At 36.8% G+C, this 12,382-nt stretch overlaps 1 protein-coding gene across 50 annotated transcripts in view; it reads right to left on the bottom strand.

Annotated features, from left to right (window-relative positions):
• LOC120522953 (sporozoite surface protein 2-like) overlaps nucleotides 1–12,382 on the bottom strand; it is a 117,180-nt gene that overhangs the window by 73,711 nt on the left and 31,087 nt on the right. For all 50 annotated transcript variants that reach the window (XM_039743805.1, XM_039743806.1, XM_039743802.1 and 47 more), the window contains exons 3-4: nucleotides 3,146–3,391; nucleotides 19–99 (exon numbers count right to left, since the gene is read on the bottom strand). In XM_039743805.1, the coding sequence (XP_039599739.1) occupies nucleotides 19–99; nucleotides 3,146–3,391 (327 nt within the window). The remainder of the gene's footprint in view (nucleotides 1–18; nucleotides 100–3,145; nucleotides 3,392–12,382) is intronic.

Here is a 12,382-nt window from a genome sequence, read left to right as displayed (position 1 = left end):
GCAGCTAAACATTCATACCTTTGAAGAGACCATATGCAGTTACAGGAATCAGAATCATAAAAATCACTGCAGGAATTAGACCTATATGTGAATGGCAACCTAAAGACAAAAAAAGGTGAAAAAAAATGGTAAAACATTTTGAAAATATTTCCGAACGTCCCAAAATCTTTGTCATAGGTCCAATACTCACTTCATAAAACTTCAAACTAGTTAAAGGTCTGGTGCTCTATGTATAAAGAAAGCTGCAACAATGAAATAGGAAATGGAAATCACCACTACACTGTCTTTAGGTGTTTAGTTATTTGGAGACAAGGATAACTATGCTTCACGTAAATTTGTTTAAAAATCACAAAAGGTTTCATGCAACCTTTCTAACATGTTATAGAGTTATGATTTAAGTAACATTCAAAACAAATTCTCAGTTATGATTAAAAATATTATGTATACTTTCCAGTGCCATTCCCATTAATGAAAACTAAAAAGAACCATGTCATTAATGAAAAAAAAATTGTTAACTAAGACTATAATAAAAAGGAAAAATGTCTGAAAACTAAAGTTAAATTAAAATTATTTTTTGTAATTTTAATATTGATTTTCACCACACTGTCTTTGTGTAGCGCTGCCAAATGTCCTTATTTTCCCAGACATGTCCTCATTTTTAATGTGCCAAGGTCTGTCTGGGAGAAACTTATAAAATTTTGAAAATGTCAGGAATTTTGGTTCCTAAAATTTGAAAATCTTCTCATTGGTAAAATCTGAAAGCCCTACACCAATCAGCATTTAGGGAAGTGGTACGCACACTTTTTTCCCAGAATCTTCACTTCCATTCCGCTAGTAAACAACACAGATATTAACAAGAATAATTGATATCTGTCCAACTTGGCTTTTTCACTTCATTTTTTGAATTCAGCTTTATCTTCTTGGTAAGTAGACAATTCATTATAAATGTTGCTCATTAATTATTTGTAATCCTAATTCACCATAACTAAGTGAATTTATTCAAAATCAAAATTACAATTTCACATTTTGTATGCAAAATCTTATTTTTGATTCTTCTTTCAGCACCTTGGTTAAACAAGGAATTTCATACATCCAGGTACTGGATTTAAGTGCGAGTAAGTACTGCTTTGTAATATTTTAATGGGAAATATTGTTATTATCACCCATTGTTCCAAAATGGATTTATAACTGTAAATGAATGAGTCAACTATTAAAGTTTCGGTTAATTTAAAAAAAAAAACAAACATTTATTCTGTCATATAAATGGAGTATCTTTTTAGTTATCAGTTGATCAAGTAATATGTCACTTCTTCAAGTAATTTAATAATATTTTCATAATTCTTTCATTTACATAAATTCAGGAATAACCATTATGCCGAAAAGAAGGTGCAAGTTCGCAGACTACTTGAATCAACAAATACCCTTGTTTTCAAAAGGGCACAACAGATTCAATTAAGTGGCTAATGCTCACAAGATTCAATTTCAGTAATATGTTATATAAAAATTTCTATTCATATTTATCCAAGAACCCAGATTTACTGAGTAAAATAGCTTCAGTGGAAAAATATAAAGGAATGTAGATAAATGCAAATAGACTAAATTGAAAAGAGTAAAATTAATTGTATTTCACTGGAAGTGAATTTACCATGCGTATAATTTTTTACAGGTTTACAACAGTTAAGCTATCCAAAAAAGAATGGAAGGACTGAAGTCTGTTAATTTAAGAGTCTTAACATATTCAAAATATTTAATGGGTTAGTAGTTTGCCAGTCACCGTGATTGTGGCCATCATATCATAATTATAGTGATAAACTGCTACTAAAGTTTTACATCATTTTAAAAAACAGTAAGACAATATAAAGGCGCATTATGGTAACATAGGGAAAGGCACTTTTCGACACAAATGTCCTCATTTCCAGAGTATATTTACTGTATGTATTATTTGGTATTTAATGTTTGATATTAGTTTGTATCCTGTGTTATTAATGCAATAACTACTTTTATTCTTATTGACCACTTGACAATTCCTTTGATTTTTTATTAGGCGCTTTTAGGATTGGAAAACCATTGTATAAAAAATGTGTTATTATTATCATTACACAGTGACATTAGATCAGGCTTGATTGTTAATCTGGTCAGTATGTATATGGAGTTTGCATGTCCTTACCATATGTATGTGGACTGACTGTGCATAACTCCAGATATTGTTTAATAGCTGAATATTAGAAGTGTGTCATTAAGCACTCTTCATTGCTAAAATCTGTTTTTTGCTACATGTATTAGTTAAATTACATCTACCCAGGTTTTGTATGTGGCTTATTTAGTGAAAGATCTGAGATTTTGCTGTTACAGATGTTCCATATTAAATTTAAATGGTAGCCTTCTTAGAAATACAACATATATGGAAAACCTTTCATCTCCATTTCTGCAATTATTAATATTTCAAGTAGTTCAAGTAGTGACTTCGACAGTATTTAAAAAAATACATTTCCTGAAAAAAACACACTTTCATTGTTTTGAAAATGGTAGCTGATATATAGCCTGCATATATGTGTAGTGATCTTACCGCTCACAAGGAGAATCAATAAAAATAAAATGTTTTGGAGATAAAATAACCATTTGCTTAAATTTGTTGCAGGTTAAAGTAACAAATAACATCAGAACACATTTGTTATTTAATTCTTGCATTTTTTTGATTATACTGGAAACTCAGTATAATCAAGTGTTACAAATCATGAGAAAATTGAGATCTGTCACAGACAGTAAAATTGCATGCATTAAATTGATAGGTACAACATCAATGATATACAATTTGAAAACCTTAAAGAAAACTGTGTTTTTATGCTTGCAAAACTGTGTCTGTGTGGACATTTTTGGTGAGTAACACAAAACTAATAAAATGTGACAAAAAATAAGACAATTTATGAAATATTAAAATTTAATAAAAATTAAAAAGAAAAAAAATGAAAAACTAAATAAAAACCAAAATTAGAAAATGGAAAACAACAAAAACTAAATAAAAAATAAAACAAAAACTAAAACTAAAAAATATCTTCTAATATCCAGTTTATAGCTGATGATTTTTTATTACTGTAATCAGGTATCTAAACCAATTATGTCAACTTTATTATTATAAATTACTTACATTTTAAAAAACATTCCTCAGGAGCAAAAACATTTATTGCTTTGCTTACACGGTTGCTTGAAATGCAAGTGTAATGAGAACCCCTCCTTTTGACAATAGCCAAAGAAATTTGACCATGGCTGGCTGGTACACTTTGTTCATCTTGGTCCCACTTCAGTGTGGTATACTTATCACCACTTGTCTCACAGAATAAAGTTGCCTGGTATTCACTTCCATTGCAGGTTATGTTCGGTCTTGAAACCTTTCCTGTCAAGTGAAAACAAGAGTTAGGCAGTTGTATACTTATGCTACCTAAAGGCTTTTAAAACTCACATCATTGAACACACAAACAATAAACATTTAATTTCCTGTTTTTACAATCTATTTTTAGATATATACTGTAGTGTAAAGTTGACTGACTCGCTCAGTCACACATTCATCAACAAAAACACTATTTTCCATTTAGTTAAAAAGCTGAAATTTGGCAGAATAGTACATCTATGCCAGCATCTATCAACTAAGAAAGAGCATTTTAATATATAAATATTTAGTGGTAACCCATTTCAACTCTACCCGATGCCCTGCATAGAAAAACGATGACCTCAAAAACACTTTGATTGAAATTCGGAGACGAAGTGGGTGGGCAAGCAAAGTGAGCAGGGGCAAAGCCCTATAGTTTACTCAAAAAACCAGAAGTGAAGAGACTTCCATCCATGCATTATCTAACCCACCATATCCTAACTACAGGGTCACGGGGGTCTGCTGAAGCCAATCCTAGCCAGCACAGGACGCAAGGCAGGAAACAAACCCTGGGCAGTGCGCCAGCCCACCGCAGGTGAACAGACCCGCAGTTGCTAAATATACTCAAAAAATACAAAAGTGAACAGACTTGCCGCTGCCACTTATCCCCAAAAATCCCTCACGTGAACAAGCTTAAAGCTACTAAATACTGTATGCAAAAAAATATTGAAGTGAACAGACTTGCAGTTGCCAAATATACACATGAACATCCCAAAATTCACAGAGCTCGTTACTAAACATACCTCAAAACATACTGATATGAACAGAGAAACTTCTGGCTGACACGCAAATCAACAAAGATATTTTGTCTTTGCTCATATACTGCAATTATGGGTTTAATTACAGTTCAGACATTGATTATGTACCTAACAAATTAATTATTATAGAGCCCATGAATGTCAAATGTTCATATGGCTGTGCATTAAAATTAACTGATGAACCACACAGAATATGTTGCAAAAGTGGAAAAAATCAAGTTATCATCTTTTTCTTACTGAGTGGTATAGAATTCTTATTTAATATATGATCTTTTACAATTCAAATTAATAATTAAACATAAAGAAAAGGACTGAAAGTAACTCAAGTGTTAGCTAAATGCAGCTTAAAGTTTAAGTAGGTGTGGTCTACCTCATCTTAGAGAATCCACCAAATTGATTTTCCAAGGTTTGAATGAGATGAGTAACAAACACCCCATTAGAAAACAAGTATAAAATAAGGAGAAAGCCCAAAAACGCCTCCTATAAAATGGTGATTAGATCAATAGAATGATCGACAAACTTCCCTCCTGAAAAGTCAGCATCCAGAATAATGGGTGAATCTACATGCAGGTAAGCCATGCATTTGAATCCTAAGCACAGTTGCTGGATTTGTGAAGTTTACACACTCTCGGTGTGCAAAGTGTATTTCCCTTTCATTTCCTCAAAGATGCAGAGATATGTAATAAATGAAAGGGCTATTGGTTCCCACCTGCCACAGAATATTATTGTGAATGCTTATCTTTTTTTAATATTTAATTTCTTTCTGCTCATAACCTTTATGAAAGCTGTGCTGTGCGGTTGAATAAGGCTTTAAGCATTCTGGAGTAAATATAAAATGGAGCTTGCCTTCTGCTTGATGATAAATAGATAGGCTTTTGTCTTTGTTCTGAATTTATATGGCTCTAAATGATGAATGAGTGAGTTAAGAAAATATACTTGATGAAAATATTATTTACTGTTACAATAAAATCAATAAAATACACAAAAACAAATCAGGAGCAGAATTAGGTAATATGGGAGCCAACTCATCATAAACATTGGGGGGAATATATTATAGGCTACAACATAAATCACAATTCAATAAAAACAACAACAGTAATCTATACTAATAAAAGGCAAAGCCCTCACTCACTCACTGACTGACTCACTGACCCATCACTAATTCTCCAACTTCCCGTGTAGGTAGAAGGCTGAAATTTGGCAGGCTCATTCCTTACAGGTTACTTACAAACGTTGGGCAGGTTTCATTTCGAAATTCTACACGTAATGGCCATAACTGGAACCTATTTTTTCGTCCATATACTATAATAGACTTCTGCTCGATGCCCGTGGGAGGCGGAGTTACACCTCCCACGTAATTTAGTGCCTGCCCATATAAGGCCGTCCGTCAGCGGCAATCTAATAGAAACACTGCCGCTAAATATTCACGGGTGAAGGACTGTGCTTATGCAGAGGAAGATGAGATGGTCAGGGTGGTGTTTGGCACAAACTCGGCGAAACTGCGAGAGAAACTTTTGAGTGCCAGGTCTTAGCTAACATCGCTGTGGACATCGCATGAGATGGCACCAGCACAGCTGGAAACCTTCGATGCATGTACACCGAGTGGCTCACGTGAAATGACGCAGTGCACAGACAAAAAGCAACAGTTCCAAAGAGTGCTGAACAAAAACCGAATTACACAATTGAGAATGCAGCAAAAAAATATGAAGCGTGTGATACATACAAGCATATTCATAAGTGTAGCTACTGCGGAAACAAAGCACACAGTGGAAAAAGTCAATGTCCCGCTAAAGGAACACAGTGTAAAAAAAAAAAACCGTGCATGCAGTGTGTCACGTCTCAGATAAAGAGGAAGACGAGCTGTTTATTGATGCAGTAAGAAACTAATCGATGAATGAAACCTGTTATCTTTACAACGATTGACAAAAACGGAATGTAACTTGAACACATCCTACAAATACGAACCTGATTGAAAGAAATAATGATAATCAAATCCTTGATGACAGCAACACTCCTAACACTCACAAAACAATTACTGTATATTGACACTCATGTTACGTTATTTTTAAAATTTTCCCTTTTCTTTTTCATAACTTCTTTAACACACTACTTCTCCGCTGCGAAGCGCGAGTATATATACATATATAATCTACATACGCTCAAATAGATAAATCACACGCCGTGGCGGAATGGTAGAGACTTCGCCTCTAGTGCCGAGGTTCGATTCCCGGGAAGTGGTGCACTGAGTATGTACGCGCGCTTCCAGATTCATTTTACCCTCGCATCCCCTTGGTTTGAGACGTATGAAAAAATATGCGGTTAACGCAGAAAGACAGATCACCAATTGAAGCTTTATGAATAATGGATACTTTATTCGCCATCAATGATTGTTTTGGTAAAGCCATACTCAGTGTATTCATTAGATGAACGGTAAAAAAGTATGAGCGAGGGGAGGGTGACTTATTGAGGCAAAACCACAATAGCACGCGGGCTCGATGTACTGTAATGCGCGTCAACTCGATCTGAATTGCGCGATCACATTCAAAAAAATATATCTTTTCAAGTTCTATTTAGTCCATATGTGTCAAACTCAAGGCCCGCAGGCCACATCCGGCCCGGTGTGTAATTATATCCGGCCCGCAAGATTATTTTATATACTGTATTATTGCTATTAACGGCCCGCGGATATGAAGCGCTGGTAACACAATAAACTACAGATCCCATAATGCAGCGCTTCAGCTGCCTTGCTGAACACTTACCGCGTTAATCAAGTCTAGCTTATGATGCTGCAAGTTATTGCGAAGCTAGCCCACACGATGCCAAAGAGAAAAGTTGATTCTGAAAATAGAGCCTTTAAAACCGGGAGGCTGAGTATATGTTTACTGACATTGCGGTAAACCCGTGTGTCTCATTTCTGGAGCTAATGTGGCTGTAATTACAGAATTTAATCTAAGACGGCACTATGAGACAAAACATCAGGATAACCTGAAAGACCTGAATGCAATGCATAAGATACAGAAAGCAGAAGAGTTAAAGAAGAATCTGACACTTCAGCAGACGTTTTTACCCGTGCAAAATCACAAAGTGATTTCAACTGAAGCTGCTTTTATGGGAGACACAAATGCACCAGTGCAACTTGCCCCACTTTCCCTGTTGCCAAGTAATGTTGAACCAAGTCGGCACAACGGTGTTCCCAAATACGCACTTTACTGATAAACTGAGCGCACTGCGCACTGAGTTTGCACGGCGCTTTGGTGACTTTGAAGAACAAAAAAAGAATTTTGAGTTGTTTCACAACCCATTTGCCATCGATGTGGAAACTGCACCTGTGCAGAATCACATGGAGGTGATTGAGCTGCAGTGTAATGGCACACTGAAGGCAAAGTACGATACTGCAGGGCCCGCACAGTTTATTCACTCCATTCCCGCAGAAATGCTCCAGCTCCGTCTACATGCGGCTCGAACCTTGTGCATGTTTGGTAGCACATATCTGTGTGAGAAGCTCTTCTCAGTGATAAAGACTAACAAAACAGCACACAGGAGTCGCCTCACTGAGGAGCACCTGCAGTCCATCCTGAGAATCTCCACAACACAGAACCTCACACCAAACATAAACGAACTTGTTGCCAAAAAAAGATGCCAGGCGCCCAGCTTTGATAAAATGACATATGAGCAAAGACAACTGAATGATTTGATTTATTATTGCTGAAAAGAACAAATTTTATTTATATTTCCAGGTTTTGTTATGCAGCATGTACATATTTGAATTTGTATAATATTGACAGGATATATTATTATGGAGAGCAAAATCTTTTGGGATATTTAACATTTAAGTTTATTTTTTATATAAAATTACATAACAGTAAAGAAATTTGAATGTTTGTTCTTTTAACGTTTACTTTATTTCTAACTTGTATAATTTAGACAGGATATATATATATATTTTTTTTTTAATTTTATTACAATCCATACATAGCAATCAAGTTTATACAAAAAAAAGAATTATGTTAAGAACAGATCGATCCCCACCCCTGAGAGAGAGAGCAAACCAAACGGTGTAAAATTTAAGGCTTGTAAACATACCTAAATGAAAAAACTCTCTGTGCTTTATAAACTTATTCTAAAATATTACTGATTAGATCCTACCATGTTTTGAAAAAAGTCTGTACAGATCCTCTAACTGAGTATTTGATTTTTTCCAATTTCAAATAATATAACACATCAGTTTCCCACTGACTTAAAGAGGAGAGTTTGGGTTCTTCCAGTTTATCAGAATAAGTCTGCGTGCCAAGAGTGTAGTAAATGCAATCACAATTTGTTTGTCCTTCTCCACTTTAAGCCCCTCTGGAAGAACCCCAAACACAGCTGTTAATGGGTTAGGAGGGATTGTGAGTCCAAGGCTGTCTGAGAGGTAATTAAAAATTTTTGTCCAGAATAATGTTAATTTGGTGCAGGAAGTTAAGCAGGTTTCATTTAGAAATTCTACGCGTAATTGTCATAACGGTCAACAACGTCCGCCATGTTGAACTTTCTTACTTATGGCCCCATCTTCTCGAAATTTGGTAGGCAGCTTCCCTGAACTAACCGAAACCAATGTACGTACTTATTTCGGTGGTATGATGCCACTGTCGGCCGCCATATTGAACCTTTCAACAGTCTTTGTTACTTATGGGCCCATCTTCAAGAAATTTGGTACACGGGTTCCCAACGCTAACTGAATCCTACTTACGTACATATATACGTCCATAGCCTGCAGCTCGGTCACCGTGTGAGGCGTTGGGTCCCCATCCCAACGCCTCCCGTTGTTGGCTGCCTGCCTATATAAGGCCGTCCGTCGCTCCAGTCTCTACATTCCCTTCCTTGCTTCGCCACGGGGATTCACGTCTCCCTACTGATAACTACAGCCTTTTTGTTTAATCCACAGCTTCTCCGCTGTTTTATTGTTTGTTTATTACAATTATAGTTATTGTATAGGTATTTTACACTTACTTTACATTGCTCAAGTACCCATTTCCTTTATCATTCCAACCCCCATTAAATGTCTATCGAGATGATCACTATCGATCAAAGAACTATCACTTACCGAGTGGTTTCCATGCCCGGAGATACCACCTACCTTTTCCATTCTCTTTGTTACATATTGCACGGCCATATCAGGCTCACTCTTGATATCCGGAGTGTGTGTGTGTATGTATATATATATTTATTTGTGTGTATATATGTGTGTGTATGTATGTATGTGTGTATGTATATGTATGTGTATATATGTAAATATGTATATATATATACGTATATATATGTGGATGTATGTGTATATATGTATATATATATATGTATGTATATGTGTGTGTGTATATATATATATATATATATATGTTTATATGTATATATGACAGCAACACTCATCACAGCAGTGACAAAACAATTACATTGACAATCATGTTACCTTATTTTCAAAATGTTTCCTTTTCTTTTTCATTACTTCTTTAACACACTACTTCTCCGCTGCGAAGCGCGGGTATTTTGCTAGTGTATATATATATATATATACCCCGAGGTGTGGCAGAAAAGTAATGAGACTGATTTTTTATTTACCAAAGTTTTTATTTCTTTCAAACATCAATGTTATCCCCTTCAAAGTAGTTCCCTTGGGCAGCAACACCCCGATGGAGACATTCCCACTGTTGGTAGCAGCGCTGGAAGTCTTCAACCGGTATGGTCTTCAGCATGTCCGATACACTCTTTTGGATGTTTTCTAAAGTCCTGAAATGACGTCCTTTGAGGACATTTTTCAGTTTAGGAAAAAGGAAAAAGTCACACGGACAGAGGTCAGGTGAATAAGGGGGCTGGGGAACCACAGGAATGCCTTTTGAGGTCAAAAATTCTGTTATGGAGAGGGCAGTTTTTCGGCACCATTTTGGCACAGACCTTTCGCATGTGCAAATGTTCAGTCAAAATTTGATGAAAATCTGTTCAAATTTAATTGTGCACTCAACATTCTTAATGTTAAACAACGGTCTGATCTCACAAGAGTGTTCACACGTTCGATGTTTTCATTGGTTTTCGAAGTTGAAGTCCACCCTGAACGGTGTTCATCTTCAACGTGTTTTCTGCCTTCCAAAAATGATTTGTGCCAGCGAAAAACTTGAGCTCGGGATAAAGAATGTTCCCCATAGGCCTGATTTAACTTTTCAAACGTCACACTTGCCATTTAATGGCACAACGTTGCTCCAAATTCCGCTGTTCCATTTTGCGTGACGCACAACCAAAAACGCAACTCCGCTAATAGCAGTCACAAAAATCACGTAGTTAACTGAAGGAGTTGAAACTCGCACTGAGCTATGGGAGGGTACTGATACACGTGCTCTATCAAGGACAACAGCGCGCGTTGCCAGATCGCTTGCAGTGTTGCCAGTCTCATTACTTTTCTGCCACACCTCGTATATATATATAGTATATATATAGTTTCATCGATGGCTTCACATCCAGCTTTTGCGAGTTTAAACATTCATAAACATCAAAGTGTCCTCTACTGAAATCGTCACCTGTGAATCTAAGATGTTTAAGAGGCATTGGCGGTTGTCGAAAGGTGTAAAATATTTGGCCATTTCGGTACACTTGAAAGCGACAACCTAAAAATTCAGCGGCAGCCATCAACTCACATGCAGAACCATAGGTGAAGGGCTTAAGCATTTCACACTTACAGTGCTCCTGTGTAGTATAATTAGCTCCTGTACCGTTCAAGTCCACACCTTGAACCTGTTCCAGTCATTCAATACATAAGATACAATGTTCCTCCGGATATCAAGAGTGAGCCTGATATGGCCGTGCAATATGTAACAAAGAGAATGGAAAAGGCAGGTGCCATCTCCGGGCATGGAAACCACTTGGTAAGTGACAGTTCTTTGATTGATGGTGATCACCTCGATAGACATGTTAATGGGGGTATGGTTGAAACGATAAAGGAAATGGGTACCTGAACAATGTAAAGTAAGTCTAAAATACCTACACAATAACTATAATCGTAATAAACGAACAATAAAATAGCAGAGAAGCCGTGGATTAAATAAAAAGGCTGTAGTTATCAGCAGGGAGACGTGAATCCCGTGGCAAAACAAGGAAGAGAATGTAGAGACTGGTGAGATGGACGGCCTTATATAGGCAGGCAGCCAACAATGTGGGAGGCGTTGGGATGGGGGACCCAATGCTGCTTCACACGGTGACCAAGATTGAAGATGGGCCCATAAGTAACAAAGACTATTGAAAAGTTCAATATGGTGGCCGACAGTGGCATCATACCACCGAAATAAGCACATAAATTGGTTTTGGTAAGCGCAGGGAAGCCGCCTACCAAATTTCGTGAAGATGGGGCCACATGGCGGACGTTGTCGACCATTATGACTTTTATGCATAGAATTTCAAAATGAAACCTGCTTAACTCTTGTAAGTAAGCTGTAAGGAATGAGCCTGCCAAATATCAGCCTTCTACCTACACGGGAAGTTGGAGAATTAATGACGTTGGAAAGTTCAATATGGCGGCTGACAGTCGCATCATACCGCCGAAATAAGTACGTACATCGGTTTCGGTTAGTGCAGGGAAGCCTACTACCAAATTTCGTGAAGATGGGGTCAGCCTTCTACCTACACGGGAAGTTGGAGAATTAGTGACGTTGGAAAGTTCAATATGGCGGCCGACAGTGGCGTCATACCAACGAAATAAGTACGTACATCGGTTTCGGTTAGCACAGGGAAGCTGCCTACCAAATTTCGTGAAGATGGGGCCATAAATAAGAAAGTTCAACATGGCGGACATTGTCGACCGTTATGACCGTTACGTGTAGAATTTCGAAATGACACCTGCTTAAGTTTTGTAAGTAAGCTGTAAGGAATAGCCTGCCAAATTTTAGCCTTCTACCTACACGGGAAGTTGGAGAATTTGTGATGAGTCAGTGAGTGAGTGAGTGAGTCACTCAGTCAGTCAGTCAGTGAGGGCTTTGCCTTTTATTAGTATAGACTAGCAAAATACCCGCGCTTCGCAGCGGAGAAGTAGTGTGTTAAAGAAGCAATGAAAAAGAAAAGGAAACATTTTGAAAATAACGTAACATGATTGTCAATGTTATTGTTTTGTCACTGTTGTGAGTGATGAGTGTTGTTGTCATATATATATATATATATATATATATATATATATATATATATA

The sequence above is a fragment of the Polypterus senegalus genome, chromosome 2, assembly GCF_016835505.1.
Source record: "Polypterus senegalus isolate Bchr_013 chromosome 2, ASM1683550v1, whole genome shotgun sequence".
NCBI lineage: Eukaryota > Metazoa > Chordata > Cladistia > Polypteriformes > Polypteridae > Polypterus > Polypterus senegalus.
The sequence above is the reverse complement of the archived record's forward strand: the minus strand, read 5'-3'. Positions and strand labels throughout refer to the sequence as shown.